Source organism: Anabas testudineus, chromosome 6 (genome assembly GCF_900324465.2).
Source record: "Anabas testudineus chromosome 6, fAnaTes1.2, whole genome shotgun sequence".
In the NCBI taxonomy this organism is placed as follows: domain Eukaryota; kingdom Metazoa; phylum Chordata; class Actinopteri; order Anabantiformes; family Anabantidae; genus Anabas; species Anabas testudineus.
Window position 1 is genome coordinate 5,669,474 of NC_046615.1, and position 18,846 is coordinate 5,688,319.

At 40.7% G+C, this 18,846-nt stretch overlaps 1 protein-coding gene across 2 annotated transcripts; it reads right to left on the reverse strand.

Moving 5' to 3' along the window:
- Window positions 1–108: 108 nt before the first annotated feature.
- On the reverse strand, window positions 109–17,665 carry lonp2 (lon peptidase 2, peroxisomal). 2 transcript variants are annotated; one of them, XM_026365898.1, is made up of 18 exons: window positions 17,547–17,665; window positions 17,184–17,459; window positions 15,768–15,903; window positions 15,350–15,463; window positions 13,638–13,769; window positions 13,245–13,367; window positions 12,995–13,158; window positions 12,236–12,330; window positions 11,757–11,875; window positions 11,512–11,651; window positions 11,141–11,282; window positions 10,684–10,834; window positions 10,314–10,440; window positions 7,088–7,224; window positions 4,900–4,985; window positions 4,513–4,720; window positions 4,213–4,403; window positions 109–4,128 (listed from the first exon to the last, which is right to left on the reverse strand). In XM_026365898.1, the coding sequence occupies exons 2-18, from the start codon at window positions 17,414–17,416 to the stop codon at window positions 3,898–3,900; spliced, it is 2,529 nt and encodes an 842-aa protein (XP_026221683.1). In that variant the 5' UTR covers window positions 17,417–17,459; window positions 17,547–17,665; the 3' UTR covers window positions 109–3,897. The 2 variants fall into 2 exon arrangements, with proteins under 2 accessions (XP_026221683.1, XP_026221684.1); XM_026365899.1 differs by lacking the exon at window positions 17,547–17,665 and having other exon boundaries at window positions 17,184–17,508.
- Window positions 17,666–18,846: the final 1,181 nt, after the last annotated feature.

An 18,846-nucleotide genomic window follows, 5' to 3' on the forward strand; every position in this document is an offset into this window, starting at 1 on the left:
TTTATATCCCTACATTGAACAGCAAGTACACTTTGTGAAAGATGTTCCAGCTGCCCGAAACTCTGACGCCTGAGCTGTGAAATGCATCCCAGTAATACTGTCCTCAATACATCTGTTGGTCTCCCAAGTTTATCATTGTTAACTAGGTCTGTGGATGTGGGGCAGCATGTGAGGTCAGATAGGTAAACCAGACAGGCTGCGAAGAACACAGGAATAGCTTTGAGAAGCCACTGGAGCACAAGGTATTTGTTCAAAACCAGGGTAACACTGAGCAGCAAGATGTACTGTGTATGTAGAGGTGCTGGTAGCAGTGTATCTGACAAAGGTCAGACCTGAGGTGCTCTATCACACCACGTGAAGGTGAGAGACTGTACACAAGTTATTTAGGAGAGGTTGTGTGACGAGAGGGGTGCTTAAAAAAAGCAGATATAAGGAATAGTTTACATTTTGGAAAACAAAATAACAAAAATGTGACCTGAGCAAACACAAAGTACAAGTTTTAATCGATTTAAAAGACTAAGACCAACAGTGAACTGTCCATGAAGAGTCTGAGCTTCCAAAATGAGTCGAAGTGCACGGTAACAAGAAAAAAAACACTGGAGGAACTGCAAACCTTTTTCACCTCACTCAGAACAGAAGAACAATATGGCTCATCGGTATTTTCCCACGGCACACCTGGTCCTGTACCAACACAGAGTTCCTCTAAAAGATCCTATTACCCTGCAGTCAGGCGTGGAGGTGGCAGTGTAATACTGTAGCGACGCTTTGCCGCTTCAGGGCCACTTGCCCAGTTGGGAGAAACATGAATTGTGCTCTCTAGCAGCAGCAAGAAGGAAGTGGCCTAGTCGAAATCTGGACCTGAACGAGCTATTAAGTTCAATTACGATTAGTCATTTAGATACTGGATAAAGTTTTCACTTGAAAATAAAAGTTAGGAATGTTGCTAATATGATGACTTCTCTCTCTCTCTCTCTATGTGGGGGGTCCAAACACACATTTCACAAGCCCTTCTATAGTTAGTCAAACTGTAACCAAGACATTTAGGCCTTGCAAAACAGTCCCTAATGTTTCTCCGACTCTTTAATAATAAAACAATCATGTGTGACTATGGAGAACTGTACAGTATCATGTGGAACTTGAATCCAGGTTTAAAGACAACTCCACATGTTGGGTCGAACGTTTCTATATTTCTACTTATGTGGTCCCAGGGGTCCAAGCCATCTGCAGGGGCCACGCCTAAATTTAGCTGATGTGAGCGCGTAGAGCATGAGCTCTGTCTGTGGGGGTGCTCTGCCATGAGTGTGGGCATGCTGCCAGTAAACTAAGCACACCCCAAGGGCCTCTGGGTAATTATGTTATAGGTTAAGGTCTTCCATTCACCAGAGGGGAAGTGCATGTTTGTGGCGAGGGGGGAATGTTGAATCCAGAGGGCTTAGAGAGGAGTCTTAATACTGGGGTTTAAATGAGACTGGGTGTGTCACTGTGACACACACACACACACACACACACACACACACAGTGTGCTGTACATACATGTACATTAGCATCATAAAAGAGCCACATAGAAACACTGTAATAGTCTGACATAAGTGTTTCTTCTTTTTATTTTAGAACCAAGCGGATGTGATGAATTAGAGCCTGGACATGCAGGTAACATATGTTGAAGTACAGGGAGACCAGCTGCCACTAAACAAGACTCCACACTCTGCAGAGCAGCTCCACAGATCATATAAGACTAAATAGCAGCTCCTAGAGGCTTTAATGTTTATTACACTCCAAAACCCAACATTTTAACGAAAGGATTATTTAATGACGACAGATGTGTTAAACAGTATGACCTGTATACTATACTAGGGGACATGAATGGGATGAATGTAATGAAAAAGAATCACTCAACTTACTTCTATGTTGGACAAACAGAGAAATAGATAATTAGCAAACAGTAATCCGATCACCAGTTATCATAGAGCTTATGTCTAATAGTTTCAGACACATTAGCAGCTTCAGAAAATGGTCATATTTACAGCTGAGCCTGTCTTGTTGGACGACGTTACTGAAGAGTAAGTGCTGATTATTCTGACTGCCCCTGCATATGATTCATTCAGGTCGTCTCCTGTGAGCAGCAGTATGCAGGCTGTGACTAATGAAGACCTATTCTATAGCACACGACAACATAAAAGACTATGAGTCAAAAATGCTCATCAAAGAGCAACAGAGGGAAAACGTGATACTTCTACAGAGACACATCATATGCAGGATAACCAGCTTGGTAAGAATTTATATGCAAAAAATATGTGATCCTTTGCCAACAGATCCACAGCAAACCGCCATATATTAAACTCTGAACACGGTCCAATGACGAGGCGGAGGACTGTGGACAGTGCAAGAACTACTGAACACGTAGAAGCTCTTTTGATGTCATTGGCTTTTTGTGAACGTGTCTGTCCAAAGCCTGGTCTGTTAATGTTTCATGGCTGTCTAAAAATGAGGAAAACACACACACACACACACACGCGCGCGCGTTTCACATTACATTGCTGATGAGTTAATCTTTGACAGTTTCTTTCTGCAGAGATGTCGTCAGATTTACTGATTCCACTTTATCCCTGTGTAGATGTATTAGTCACTGAAGGACAAGTACATCTTAGTTTAGCATGAAGCCTTAAGTGTTGTACTTAAGTCATTTAGTCATATTAGTAAGAGGAAATATAATCTACTCTTTAATCAGTCGTGCACAGATTTAATTCATTTCATTTTGTGTGCCGCTAACATCTGACTACTAAGGAGAGCAAATAGGTGTGTTTACTGCTTTCTGATACACCACAGGGTCCTGATGTACAGTGAAATATAGTCAATCAACATAAAAATTTAAAAATTACATTTTTTGTTTATTGCAAAAGATTTTTATGATGCTCAGAATTCAGACAAATCTAAAACATAATTACATACATCATTAAATAATAGTGCCGCAGCATCACTGTATAACAGTAGGCTAAGGATTTTTAGTGGGTCAGCTAATATTTACGTGTTTAGTTAACAAGCTAATGCGACTCTGTTTACGAACAACACGGTTCCATTTTCATATTAGTGCATTCAAATTTGACTGCAGTGTCCATGAAAACAAAGAGAGCTAATCAAAGTTATAGGACTTTATTTTGTAATACTTATTTCTACTTTATTATTTTTGTTGAATGATTAGAGGTTAAAACTTATTTATTACATAACATTTAACCAACAGTAGGATTCATTTAATCCAGCTCAATTTAATTTATTTTTATTTGTTGGTGTCATACCATCTCGGTCAACAGACGGACAAGATTCCACAAATTAATTATGTAGAAATGATGCAAAACTGCATTTTGGATTTAAATTTAGGCCATAAGAAGTTGCACCCTCAGCATGGCCACATACTGTAAACCTACAACATAAATTATCAAAATGTCGTTTTTTTTTGTTAACTGTGAACTAATTACTACACTAACTCGTACAGTAAATCATCCACCAATTAGCTTAAATCACGTTACTGCATGTGACTGATCACAGGGCTGCAGGTCTTCTCCATCTAAACAGCTTTTACATATCCCCTACACAAACTATTCACACTTTCCAGCACCAACTGTAAAAATCGACACATCAAATCAGGCTAAAGCGCCGTAGCATAGCCATAGCAGTGCTGCAGTGATCTACACTAGGTCAGGTCAACACGAGCTGAGAGAAGCTGTGCAAGTGCTGAAATGTGTTAATGACAAACAGACGTTACTTCATATCAACCGAGTCAAAATGCATGAACTGGCCTTTAGTCAAGGTTCAGGAGAATCTCGTCACTGTTTTAAAATGCTCAGTGTTACCGTCTGTACCTCACATCGTCACGGTGAGTGTGTGTTTTCATCAGTTGTGTTACAGTTTGCTGGTGAGCTGAGGGCGTGCGTGTGTGCTGGCCGTCCCTGGAAACCCTCCATCGAACGCGGCATTCAGAACCTCATCCAGGTTTCCGGCCGTGACAAAGTCGAGTTCAGCTCGGACGTTGGCTGGCAGCTCCTCCAGGTCTTTCTCGTTACGTTTTGGGAGAATGACTCGCTTCACTCCTGCCCTGTGGGCCGCCAGGACCTTGTCTTTGATCCCGCCCACCTGTGAAAGACAGACAGGTTAAGTCGCTGGAAACTGCGTCCTGCGTGTTTGGATCTCATTGTTGTGTGTTGAGTGAGCACTCACAGGCAGCACCAGCCCTCTTAATGTGATCTCTCCTGTCATGGCAACGTCTGATCTGACCAGTCGTCTGCTAAACAGTGAGGCTAGGCAGGTTACTATGGTAACGCCAGCAGAGGGCCCGTCCTTGGTGACAGCTCCAGCGGGGAAGTGGAGGTGGATGTCTGTGCCATCTAACGGATCTGGACCTCCAACCACTGTCCAAGCACAAACAAACAGCTTACATTCATGCATCTTCTGCAATTTACACGAATGCCTGTCCATGTAAAGGCAGGTACTGTACAGTTTCTGTGTGTGTGTACTTACTGTTGGTCAGCTGGTAGGTTTTAGCGTTCGCTCTGAGCCAGCTGATGGCCAGATGTGCAGATTCCTTCATAACGTCTCCCAGCTGACCCGTCAGAGTGAGCTGACCTTCTCCCTCCATGCGACTGGCCTCTACAAACATGATTTCCCCTCCAAGGGGGGTCCAGGCAAGGCCCAGGGCTACACCAGGCAGGGTGAGCCGCTCAGACACCTTCAACACACAAGAAAAAAGAAATCTTTATCTGGTGGAATAATGATAATGTAAAACCAGAGGCCAACAAGACCACAGAGGTAAACTAGTGTACAGGTCTGAACACTGCTAATTATCTGCAGGTGCTGCTCCGTCAGCTGCACCGAGCTCACCCCACTCTCTGTTGTTGTCCTGCTTACCTCCATTTCAAACAGCGGAGGTCCCAGAATGTCTTTGAGGGCGCTGTGGTCAATCACAATGGGCATCTCTGGGGGTGATACCTTGTCTGAACACACACAGACACACACACACACACACACACGTCAGGCCAATTCATTAAACAACACATCATGTGTTAAATCCATAAAATATAAACTTCCATCTTTCACGATATCAAGACCGCCGAATAGATTCAAGGAGGAATATCTGTCATTTACTGCTGTTTCTGGGATCAGGTGATGAGGCGAGAGAGAGGAAATAATTACATGACTGACGTATGCTTGGACTTAAATCTTACAGGCAGTGTAAATGAAACAGTACAGTAGAAAGACGTGACAGCAGCTGTAGCAGAGGCCCACACACGTGTTGAAGAGAAAACCAAACAGGTAGACAGACATCAAACACTGACACTACAAACAGTAAACAAGGACACATAACAACCCTTTGGAAATATGCAAAATACATACACAAGAACACATCATTTGCCTGCACACACACACATACACACACACACACCAGTGCTAGTGGTGCGTGGCGGTGGCATCGGTTACCTGGCAACACAGAGGGTTTACTACAAAGCAGCATCTCCATCTGCCACCACGCTCTTTCACTCGGCCACTCTAAATATATGCTTAATCTAACTAAATCTAATTTTATGGCTTTTATAGTGAAAACTCCAGCCTGACAGAATTTAGCTTTTACAGTGCAACATAATGTTTATCTGCTGCTGCACCACACTCACGATCATTGTTTTGCTTTTCATTTAATCAGCACCACTTCAGAGAAGGCTCCACTTGCTTCTGTAAAAGTTCCAACTAAGATTTGTGTTTGGTTATAGTTTTTAAAACCTAATACATCAACAGGACAATGTCGTTCGTGATTTAACAGGATGCAGCCGGAAGACTGTGCTCAGCAAAACCAGAACCTGTAGTACACTTAGACTCATACTCTAATGTGTTTGTGCCAGAATGAAATTCATTTAAGGTGTTTCTGATATATAGTATTGAAGAGAATGGGACAGACATGAGGTGACTGTGAAATTTGAACAGAAGTACAGCGTTCATAGAGACTTATTATTGGAGATATTCTGACTGGAAAAGTACGGATACAACATGTAGCAGTAGTACTTAAAGCGTAGTACTGTTCAGGTGTCCCAGTAAATTACAGTGAGATGTTGAAACTGAGGGCAGAAAAAGCACCGATGTATGGTTTTAATTTCACTCACTGTCACACTGACTGCCATTCTGTTGTGTGTTTTCATTCATTGTCTTCTCCAGAGTTTGAGCTGACATACAGACATTCTCACATTAGGCTGTAACATTTTTGATAGACTTCAACCCCCCCCCCCCCAATCACTGCAGGCTGTGATACAGCAAAGCACCTCCCTTGTGTTTCCTCCAGCATACTTGACGACTGGGATGATGTTTTCATGATGATGTGCAGAGCCCTTTTTAAGCCAGAGGTAGTGCTGTGTGTTCTTTCCAAATAGTTCAATATAGTTTGAAAGCAGAAAACTAAATTCCAAAAGGTTCACAAACGTTTTCTTGAGACTGTAATTAAATTTTCATTAATGGTTCTGTGGTGAATCTGACCCTTTACGGCTCCTTTAGAAGGCTTGATACTTGATTGATACTTGTGGGCCATCCCTTACGCACAATATGTGTCTCTCAAAAATTCAAACTACCCACTGGGGTGATGGTGTTGATGGAGATAACATGCAGGGACTGCAAGACTGGCTCCCTCCTTTATTACACATACATGTTTCTGATGTTGATGGAGTTTGTTGAAGTTAAGATCCAGTAGCTTCCTGCTTTTTGTTCATCTTTTATACTGATTACACTGAAAACCTTCCACCCACAGTTACTATTGCTATTACTATACTAGTTACATTACTATTAATGAGACAGAGCTAAATTATTGTGCATGTTAATCCAGTTCTATAGATCTATGTCTATAGATCCAGTTCTATAGATCTATGTGTGTAGCTCATCTTAATAATCTAGTCTGAAAACATATAGCACAGAGAGAGTCTAGCGTGAAGGTGATAAACAGACAAAATCTGACTTGCAACAAGCAAAAGCTTACCACTTACCATCCACTGCCTATAAAGTGTTAATCCCCCGTCCCAGCAGAGCAACACACAGATGCACAGAGAGCTCTGACTCTTACCCTGCTGTGCCGAATCCTCTGGGGTCGAGGCGTCTCTCTTTGTGACTTTGTGACCTTCAGCGACCTTCACGGCCACAGCTCGGCAGATGGCTCCTATCTTCCTCTCTAGAGAGCGTACACCTGCCTCACGGGTGTACCTAAAAAGAACAAGCACAAACAAACAACAGATGAATGCAATGATGGTGAGATGAGGTCTCGCTGCTGCTGTAACTTCTGTTGCCAGATGTAGAATAATGTGCCATCATAAACGTGTGTTTCAAAGACATGTCAGACATTCAAGTATTCACACTAGGCCACAAATCAACAGAATGAAGGGAGAGCTCCACAGTTTGACACTTTTGTTCCTCCGTCTGGATCTGCTGAGTCTTCACGCGTTTTGTGTTAGTTTAAAGAGATCTAGCAAATACAGTCACAAGAATTAACCGAAGAATGAGCACCAAGCTGAGTGATGTTGGCCGTTTCTATAGTAACCAGACGGGAGGGCAGCTAGTGCTGTGGAGAGACTCTGCAGGCCTGCAGGCATCATACTGCTTAGCAATTGAAAAGGACCCAGAGCCTCTGCCACAGTGGCTCCATGTAAATATACAGTTTGATCAGGCTGTTCAGTGGACTGAATTTAAAGATTATAATTAAAATCACACAAGTGTTGAAAACATCATGTGATAAATCAATTAGTCAGCTGACAGAAAATGTTTTTTTGTTGTTTTCTTTTTTGGTGAAAAAACAAAAACAAAGAAACTCCAGCACACTAAGGCAGATAGATGTTCACAGACAGAGGCGGCTGAACTCAGGTTCTTTCTAATCAAAAGGTCACTCTGCCAGAGATGTTCTGGTTTAACATTCAAAACAAATACCCACTGAACCACTTGACAACTTAATGATACACTCCACTGACCAGAAGTGGAATTTCATACTGGCCTTAGATGTGAGCTGCCAGCTGGCTGAGCGCTCTGCTCCACACAATACTCACAGTGGATCTGTGTGAGCTTCACAGGCTGAAAGTAGCAAGTAGTAGTCTGTGCAAATCTTTAATCCAGTATTTCTTACTGTAATTATTTCAGCCTGAGTTCGGCAGCGAACTGTGTTTAATAGAGCAGGAGGCAGCAGACGAATCTCAAAGTGGCAATTCATCTCTAATTCCCAGTAGCTTTACTGAATAAACAATCTACCTATAACAACCTATGGCTACAGATGTACGTGTACATTTGCCAAGTTGTATTAATTTCAAATCGCACAAGGTGTAAAATACACAACTGCACATGCCTAGAGGTTAGATGTAATGAGTCACATGAGTGTGAGTGAGTCTCACACAGGAGACAAAGAAGCTTCCCTCTTGTACAGTGCATCCAGAAATTAATCACAGTGCTTAACTTTTTCCACATTTTGTAATTTTACAGCCTTTTTCAAAAATATATTGAATTCATTATTTTCCTCAAAATTCTACAAACAATAGCCCATAATGTCAAAGTAAAACAAGTTTGTTTGAAAAATCGCTCAAACTTGAGCTCTGGTGAATCCTGTTTCCATTGACTATACTTGAGATGTTTCTCCAACTTGATTCCACCTGTGGGAAGTTCATTTGATTGGACATGATTTGGAAAGCCATACACCTGTCTGTATAGGGTCCCACAGTAACAGTGCATGTCAGAGCACAAACCAAGCCATGAATTCCAAGGAATTGTCTGTAGACTTCTGAGACAGGGTTGTATCGAGGCAGAGATGTGGGGAAAGGTACATAAAAACGTCTGCAGCATTGAAGGTCCCAATAAACCACCAGGACTCTTCCTAGAGGGGGTCACCTGGCCAAACTGAGTGATCAAGAGAGAAGGGCCTTAGTCAAGGAGGTGAGTGAGAGAGCTTCAGCGTTTCTCTGTGGAGAATGAAGAACAACCATCTCTGCAGCTCTCCACCAACAAGGCATGTATGGTAGAGTGGCCAGACAGAAACCACTCCTCAGTAAAGGTTTGCCAAAATGCACCTGAAGGACTCTCAGACCATGAGAAACAAGGTTCTCTGGTCTAATGAAACAAAGATTGAACTCTTAGGCCTGAATGCCAGGTGTCATGTCTGGATGAAACCCGGTACTGCTCAGCACCTGGTCAATACCATCCCTACAGTTAAGCATGGTGGTGGCAGCATCATGCTGTGGGGATGTTTTTCAGCAGCAGGAACTGGGAGACTAGTCAGGATTGAGGGAAAGATGAATGCAGCAACGTATAGAGACATTCTTAATGAAACCTGTTTCAGAGCACTCTGGACCTCAGACTGGGGCTACAGTTCATCTTTCAACAGGACAATGACCCTAAGCACACAGCCAAGATAACAAAAGAGTGGCTACGGGACAACTCTGTGAATGTCTTTGAGTGGTCCAGCTAGAGTCCAGACTTGAACCCGATTAAACATCTCTGGAGAAATCAGAAAATGCCTGTGCACCAACGCTCCCCATCCAACCTGATGGAGCTCGAGAGGTACTTCAAAGAAGAAAGGGGGCTGCAATTGGTGCTAAAGGTGCTTCAACAAAGTGTTGAGCATTTATATATATATATATATATATATATATATATATATATATATACACATAGGATATACATATCCAGTATTAAGACTGTGAATACTGTATATATGTAATTTGTCATTTTTTTAATACATTTGCAAAGATTTCAAACAAACGTCTTTTATTTTTATATTATGGGGTATTTGATGTAGAATTTTGAGAAAAAAAAATGAATTTAATCTATTAAGCCTGTAACATAGCAAAATAAGTTAAACACTGAATACTTTCTGTATTGTGTGATGCTGTTTGTATTAGGTTAAATGTGACCTGCAAGGACATGCTGCAGTCTGTCTACATGATGACTGCATTACTGTGCCATCTCCCCATCAAATGACAACCCTCAATTACCTGGCTTGAGTTAAACTGCTCCACTTGGCCTTCCTAAGCCATTATCTTTTGCAACCCAGAAGTATTCCTGGAGTGCAAAGCAACCAGCAGAGCCACAGCAGTTAACAGCAAACGCTTGTGTGGTGTCTTATTTACACAAGAATGAAATCTACAGTATCTTCTAAACCTGTCTAACTCTCCATTTAAAAAAGAAATTTGAGAAAATGTGAAATGATTCTTTTGTGGGAAAATGAAAGCAGAGAAAACATGTGGCTCTCTATAATTTGGCTGACCATAGGTTTAGAGTTTTGTGTTCATGTTGTTTGTGCTTGTGTTTTTGTTAACCTGCTGATTATATCCTGTGTACTCTCTTGTGGTATTTGAAGCTGTTGAGGTGTTAATCCATGCTGCTCCAGCTGGTTTGGGATCAGGTGACGGTGAGCTATCTCCACCTTCTCCTCCTGGGTGTAGCCTGGAACACACACACACACACACTCTTTATATTTAATAGTAATACATCTAATGATTGTTAACCTATGAATGACTCTATTGATAAACGATTTCAGGGTGCTAGTGGCTGGTTTTGTGTGTGTGGTTGTGTGTGTATATGTTCTTTGTTTGAAATTAGTAACAAGAGCTAGTGTTTGGCTTCAAGATTCAATGGAAACTGTGGAAATGATCCGTCTGTGTTCAGTGTCTCTGCAAGTAAACTCACCTGGTACCTGCAGCACCTCCATCCTGTCCAGCAGGGCTGGGGGAATGGTTGCTGTGGTATTTGCAGTGGCAATAAAAAGCACTTGGGAAAGGTCAAAGGCCACGTTTAGATAATGATCTGTGAAGCTGTGGTTCTGTTCTGGATCCAGGACCTAAGGGAACATACAGAGACAGTTTCAGTGTGTGTGTTTCTCAGTGTTTAACCACACTCAATTTAATTTAGCTTGGACGTTAGCTGAGCTTATCATGAACGGATTAAAAACAAACAGAAGAAGACAAACATTTACAGGAAAGTGAGAAAGCAGAACAAATGTTTGTGAGCTACTTTAGGACTACTTTTTTAAGATTAGCTGGCAGGTTTGATTCAGAGCATGAAAATGTCAAGGTTTTCTTTAGAGAGTGAATATAAAGAGATCTATAAATAAGTTTTGGGTAATTAGAGAGAGAAACAGATTGACCTCCAGCAGTGCAGCTGCAGGGTCTCCCTGCAGGCTCTTCCCCAGTTTGTCCACCTCGTCCAGGAGGAAGACAGGATTATTGACGCCTACAGTCTTCAATCCATTGATGATGCGACCAGGCATGCTCCCTACATATGTACGTCTGCAGACAAAGACAGGATGAGAAATACTGGTCCACTGTCTAAATGTTTTCTTTCCACTACAAACTAACTGAAGACTAGAACTAGATTACCAGATTTTGCACTGCTTAAGAGCAGAGACCCACATCAGAAGGTAATGAATACCTTCTTCATATTATCTTATCTTTAAGACTCCTTGGCTTAATCTATGTATAAGATATCATCTCCACCTGAGTTACTATCATAGCTCACCTGTGTCCTCGTATGTCGGACTGGTCACAGACGCCTCCTAAAGCGATGCGGTGAAACTCTCTGCCCAGAGTCCTGGCGATGGAGCGGCCCACGCTCGTCTTTCCAACTCCTGGGGGCCCCACAAAGCAGAGAATGGGGCCCTAAACACACAACAGCCGTATGAAGTTCACAATTTTTTAAATACTGGATTCTTGTCTAGGTTGACTTGTAACAGATTTTAGTCTGGAGCGATGTGTAAGAAGCACCTTCAGTGAAGTCTTCAGCTGTCGAACAGCCAGGTACTCCAGCACACGTCTCTTCAGCTTGTCCATCGCATAGTGATCGTTGTCCAATAGAGTACGGGCTGCTCGGATGTCCAAGCAGTCTGAGGAGTGTGTGTGTGTGTGTGTTGGGTGGAGTGAACATGGACAGAAACATTCAAAATAAATAATAAAGGTGAAGATAGTATGATGGGAAAGTGGCTGCGATTTGACAGAGTAAAAACAACAGAGTCTTGAGAGTTTTCCCAGGTAGCTGGGGAAACTTCGAATGCATCATGTTGTCTGCTCTCTCCACTACATCTATGTGTTGTAGAGGTCAGCATGCAGGGCAAAGCAGTGACTGGGTCCTCCACAATCAGATTCTGCTCAAACTAGCTACTACAGGCTGTTGGCCTTATAACAGGTTTGGCCAAGTTTGGTAGAGACAGAGATAGAGATAGAGATAGAGATAGGGCTTTATTGACCTTTGGTGCTTTTACTCCATGGCAACTCCACCATCAGATCCAAGTAGTTTCTGGTCAGGGCGTACTCAGGCATCGACTGGGGCATCTTCTTCAACCTGAACACAAATGAATGACATCAGTGACAATGTGTTCAAGTCAAAATCATATCAGAGTAAAGCTTTTAAAGGATCACAAGCCACAAAATTCACAAAGCTAGTAGCATGTGTGTTAATACAATTTATTCAAGACCAGACAGATTTTAAACTAGAAATGTCTGCAGACACATTTGCATCCTACTTTGGGAGTATTTTTTACTTACACATATAACTAAAAATCACCATGTTAAAGTTACTTGAGTCCATCCATGCAATTTACTAAACTGCATAGTGAAAGGAGTGTAAACTCCCAAAAGATTGTACATTACGATTTAAAAATGCAAGAAATTTACTGTTGCTATTCTACAAATTATATATTTTTTAATGTATTTCAAAATTTATTTCCGGGTTTTGTTTTTATTAATGATTAAATGGGTTTTGATTATACATGATTTTATAATTTTGATAATTTATTAAATGTTCATTTTCAGTTTTTCAGCATATTTGTTTTTAATTTGTAATTAATAAATAACTGTATTTTATCTGAAGCAGAGAGAAAAAATACATTTGTCATCAGTCAACTATTAATACAAGGTAGGTGGCAAAGGGAAGGCCAGAGATAATGAGTAATGAGTGAACGCAAACAAGTTGAGTTAGGAAAGAGAAGCTGCAGGTGAAAGTTGACCTCTTAAGTTCTTTAAGACAAATTCTGAGTGCAGCTTCAGGCATGTTGGCCCCGTGGACCTTCCTCTCAATGGCTGCTGTGTCATCTCCATCGTCATCTTCATCCTCCTCTTCCAGACTGAACTGTCGGCCTGGGAACACTCCACCTTTACGCACTGATAGGACCTGAATGGACAGCACCCAGACACATGAACGGGCATATAACTGCAGACATTTTTGAAAGAAAAGGGAAAAATGAAAATGCTTGTTACCCTATTCTCATGATCAGGACTCATCTTCCTGGTTTTCTGCAGCAGTTTCAGTCCCTCTATCTGTCTGGTCAACATGGGCAGAGCCTTCTTGAAGCGCTCCTCCAAGCTCACTGCATCCAGGACCTACACAGTCCATGAGTTGCAACAAGTTAATTTTACAGAAACTTTATAAAAAAAAATCTCAACCATCTTAAATGCCATTTGGTGTTCAACTCAATAAAGGCAAACACAGGTACACTGCTCCAAATCACATCAGGAGTGTTTCATTATAACTTCTATGATCTGAATAGGTACGTACATTAAAATGTTAAGGATCACATCCAGTTTTTATTTTAACTTTTTTGTATTTTATTTCAAATAGTTTGAAGTTTGACACTTGTTGGTCAACCCCACCTGTAGTTTCTCCTTGTTTGAGGTGCGGATCATGGAGGCAACCACATCAGGAAGAGTTTCCCTGGGCAGACTGTCCAACAGACGCCTGAACTTAGCCACCACCGGAACAGACATGTCCAACATGCCTAACAACTACACAGACACACACAGACACACACACACACACACACACACACACACACAGACACACACAGACACACAGACACACACAGACACACACAGACAGAGACAGACACAGACACACAGACACACACAGACACAGACACACACAGACACACACACACACAGGGATTAGATCTACTGACAAAATTGCTTTTAAAAATGTCTTATTCATCACATCCAGTAAATGTAAATTAAATTTCCCTGACGATACACTAATCAGCCACAACATTAAAACCACCAGATGGTTTTAATGCTGTAGACATGAGTCAGCAGGGGCACTCTAACTGGTCTGCAGATATGCAGCAAGCACCGTATGAACATTGGTGTGTAGTGCTTTCATAGTGAGGCACATGGAATCCGAGCTAAGTGGAAGTCTCAGAAGTCAAATTGTTAGTCTAAGCAGAGAGAAAGAGCTTTCTCAGCATCTATTCAGGCCTACAGTAGATTGAAGGTTTCTCTAAACCACCACTTGTACCTAAATTACCATTTATGCATTTTAAAGACTAAGGCTGTTGTCAAATCTATCATCTACAGCTCAGCAGATAAAAGGCACGACTGACCCCTGAAGTCCCAACAAAGGTTTATCTTCATAGTCATTAGTCAAAGCAGCAGGTCAGGATGTTCAGGACAGAACAAACACTGTTTTAAACTCATTTTTTACACTCAGAAAATACTGGAGGCAAATAGCTCCATCAGTCTCAATTAGCCGTGGATGTGTGAGAGGAACAACTTCACAAACAGCAGGATGCAGGCAGCGCTGCCAATCAAATACTCGACGTCTGATAATCACCAGCTGGACGCAGTGTTTCACATAAACAGTTCAATTACTCTCACAACAAAATATGACATGGTGGGTTATATTAAAAAAAGCTTGGTCGAATTATAACCACTCTAGACCTCCCACTGGCCTCAACTGCAGCTTAGTAATAGGAAGCATAAGGTTTTAAATGTAGGTACTTTTGCAACAGATAAGAAGAAATGACATGTTAGACAGGAGCGATTTATTTTGAAATTTTCTACTGGACTGAAGCTTCATAGACACATATACGCTCCCAACCACATAAATAGTCATCATACAGATAGTTTGTTAGCTATTAAACAAAAGCATCTCAAATGAGGGGATTTGCTGCTTCCTGTCACGTGACTGAACCTATGGGTTTTGTACTGTGCGTTTAAATAAACTTAAAACACATTTCTGAGCTAATGAATCTAATCTAGAAAGACTGATCTGTAGGAACCACAGCATGTAATATATTTTATTAATAAAAATGCAAGATTTTTAATCGATTCATCTTTTAACTGTGATAAAAAGTAAATAAAAGTAACAAAAAGAAACTTTTTTGTGGATAATAAATAGGGTTATGCAGATTTTTTTTGTTTTCCCTTGAATAAACAAAATACTTTAACTTAAGAGTACCCTCAGGATATTATATTATATTTCAAATACTTTCTCTACTTATGCACGTGCACACACACACACACACACACACACACACACACACACACACACACACACACACACACACACACACACACACACACACACACACCTGTACAGCAGCCTGGTAGAACTTCTGGGACAGCTCCCCCAACTCGCCATCTTCTGCTGTGACACCCTCTCTTGCTGGGGTCGTGTACTGTTCCAGTTTATCCAACTGCTTCACCTGCAATTTTATACATATACTGTATACATGTACGTATTTGGATTTTTGAAATACAGACTGTGGTCAAACCTTATTTAGTTTGTAAAACTACCAGTTTATGTGTCTGTCTGTCTGACAGACATATAAACTTTTATTCACAAGCTGTAAAAAATGAGCTAACTTGGAAGCATATTTGAACTGTTATTAGTATTTTTGGGCATTCTCTTAATATGCTGGATTATTATAGTGGTGGGTGCCATGTCACACAGCTTGCTACACAAACGGGTGAACAACGTGATGCCTCATGAGTATAACAACATCTTACCTCTGCCAGGACAAAAGGTCGTTCCTTCAGCAAACTCGACACACTAAAGCGGCACAGCCCGGTGATGAGGAGGGTGTAGTGGGGCTTTGGCCAATTACTGCCCACCACCTGCACCGCTATCCCTGCTGTACCGATTCTACAGGAAGAGAGAAAAAGGAGGTGAGAGAGAGTGTGAACTGAATGTCTTTTGAGTTTAGGGGAAAAGAAATCAGCTTGGGCTGCAAATGTTTTTCACATTTAGTAACTTCAACATATCAAATATTAAATCAGCCAATTAAAAAAAAAACAATTATCAGATTAAAACAAGCAGATGTAGGTAATGATTTTGTGAGATTTAACTATAATGCTTCAGACATTACATAGTATTAAACAGTAGCTGCTTAAATCTCACACACACACACACACACACACACTAAATATGTTTCCAATTACTAACGTAACACACAAAATATGTCTCTGAATACTAACTTGCAATGGCAAGCATATAAATTCCTGGATGTAATGAGAAGTTAAATGGTAGCCACCACATTGTTGATAATTAAAGTCATGTGTGGATGGCGGTTGATCTAAAATGCTTTCTGAAGGTGCTGTGGCTTTAAATCAAAAGACACCTGTATTCACTTATTTAAAAAAAAAAAAAAAGAAGCCAGATTGATGTGGTCTACCACAACAATTCAAGAAACATCAGATTCCTTTTCTTCCTTAAAAATTCATCCTCTGCATCCCAAATCTTTTGATCCAGCTAAAGAGAAGTTGTGAACACGCTTGCCTTTCTTTTTTTAGTGCAACATTATGTGCATCAGTGATTTTAGTTTAAGCTGAAGCAACAAATGAACTTTATTAACATTTTTCAGGAAGCAGCAGACATAACAGCTCCTTTGCCACCAGGCTGGACTGTGTACTACAGGAAGCTGATGAAAGGTTAAAGTCCTCTGATCTCAGATAGATCTGCAGACTTTTCTAGAAAAAAAATCACACAGTGCTGAAGTATTGTGTAACTCCTTAAATTAAATTAAAATGTTTAATGAAGTAAGCAGCTGTCTTAAATCTCAGTAACTTTTTTACTTAATTAAATCCTGCTAAACCGGTGAAAAGCAACAACAGCACTTACAATTAGTGCATGTCTACACCTAGCCTAGCCTAGCTAACTATAACTAACTCTAGCTAACTAGCTAACTGTAGTCACAACTAGTTTTTTTTTTTACTTTATGGGTGATTTTCCTTTTTCAATTTCTTGACTTTTAATCGTTTTAGAGGCCTGACAAGCTAAAAGTATTCAGTATGAGTTCTTCAGGTTTGGGGTCCAGGTGTTAACGTCATGTCACAACAACAACAACAACAACAACAACATATTGAGGTCAGGAGGTGTCGCAGCTGTCCACCCTGTGTTCAGACGTGCAGCTAAAGGTCTAGTACTTGTGTAAGGTGGGCAGCTCGTCGGAGTCTCGCTCTGGGTCTCTGGTGTTGGGAATCACCCCGATGATGGTGCTTTTCAGCGAGGTCCCCTTCAACAGCCGCTGACTGACCAGGTGCATGTTCCGCGGAGAGTCCACGCTGAACCTGACGGTGGAGCCCGGCAGGAGCACTCCTTCGTGGGTAAGCAGCAGTGGGAGACGGCTCGGTATCTGAATGCCACCGCCGGAGGTCATTGTCCGAGATTTGTCAGAAGACAAGTTGTGTCAGATAGAAGTCCTGCAAACAAATGTGCTCTCAGTCAAACAGGTCAAGTGCAAACATTTGATTTCCGTGTAGTACTTTCAAAATAAAAGTATCACTGACCACTTTAACACCTATTCACCATTTAGATTGTACGTAAACAAAGTACGTGTTTAAAGACAATGTCCCTTAAATGCAGTGTATTTTTCTCCGTCATTTCTGCGAAGTTTTAGCTGTGAAATTGCGTTTTTTCTCTCCGATTATTTCCTCGACTTCCGGTATTCGCTAAATTATCTACGGCAAGGACGGAAGGACAAATTACACCTTGTCGCTTGAGATTACAGCTGTACAGCTACACAACTGTACTACTGTATGTAAGTACAATGAAGTACTACTAGAGCATTTCATCTTCCACTACATCACATAAATATAGTATAGCATTTTTACTGCACTATATTTATTTTACAGCTACAAAACTGTAACATGAGACAACTAAATCCAAATATATATACTTATGCTGTATTAAGTTTGGTCCCTTCATGCAAACCTGTCTGTATGTGTTTTATCAAGAGCTCTCTTGGTTTCTAATTGATAGCCTAGTCTATGACTACAATAAGCCCTTTTTGTCTTGGTTGCAGGATCTAAATAGAGTCTATTAAACTTGCATTAGAATCATATTTTAATTGCCTACAGCTTTATTGTGCAAGATAATGGAATACATATAAATAACAATAGTTATAGTAGCTCCTCTAATAATGACTCTGTATGAAAGGTTAGTTGATAAAAATAGCAATTTAATCTTTATTTCTTTCATAAACGTATTGTCACATGGCATAATACATTTCCAAAAAATAAATAGCTTTAGTACCTTGCGTATAAAAAAATCTGTTTCTAAAATCTATCTTCAAACCATAGACAACAACAATCTATGTGATTGCAGTTTACATCTCTCTGTTGTAGCCAAATATCACTTTACACATCCTAATGTTCTTATGTATACAAAAGACAACAATACATTTACATATTATTGAATAATAATAAAGAATGTGGTGGCTATCAGGGGAATAATAAAAAATGCACATACTGTAATATTAACATTTATCATTCATCTGTTAGATCATTAAGGAGCATATGTAGCCCCTTTAAAAACATATAAAAGCCGTCAATGAGCTCCTTTCCAACTCAGGCTCAACCCATCGTTGTGTATACTGTTAAACATAAAAGATGAAGTGTAAACAGATTACATTGGCCAAATAAAAACTGTGTTGTGTCTACAGTACATGTGCAGACGGTGGTTATATCTAACAAATAAATTATAATCTCCAGATATTAAAACTAATAGCATAGGTAAAGCCTTTTCCACCATAAGCACATCAAAGGCCTTACATACTTCAGTCGAGATCATCTGATAAAATTTAGCCAT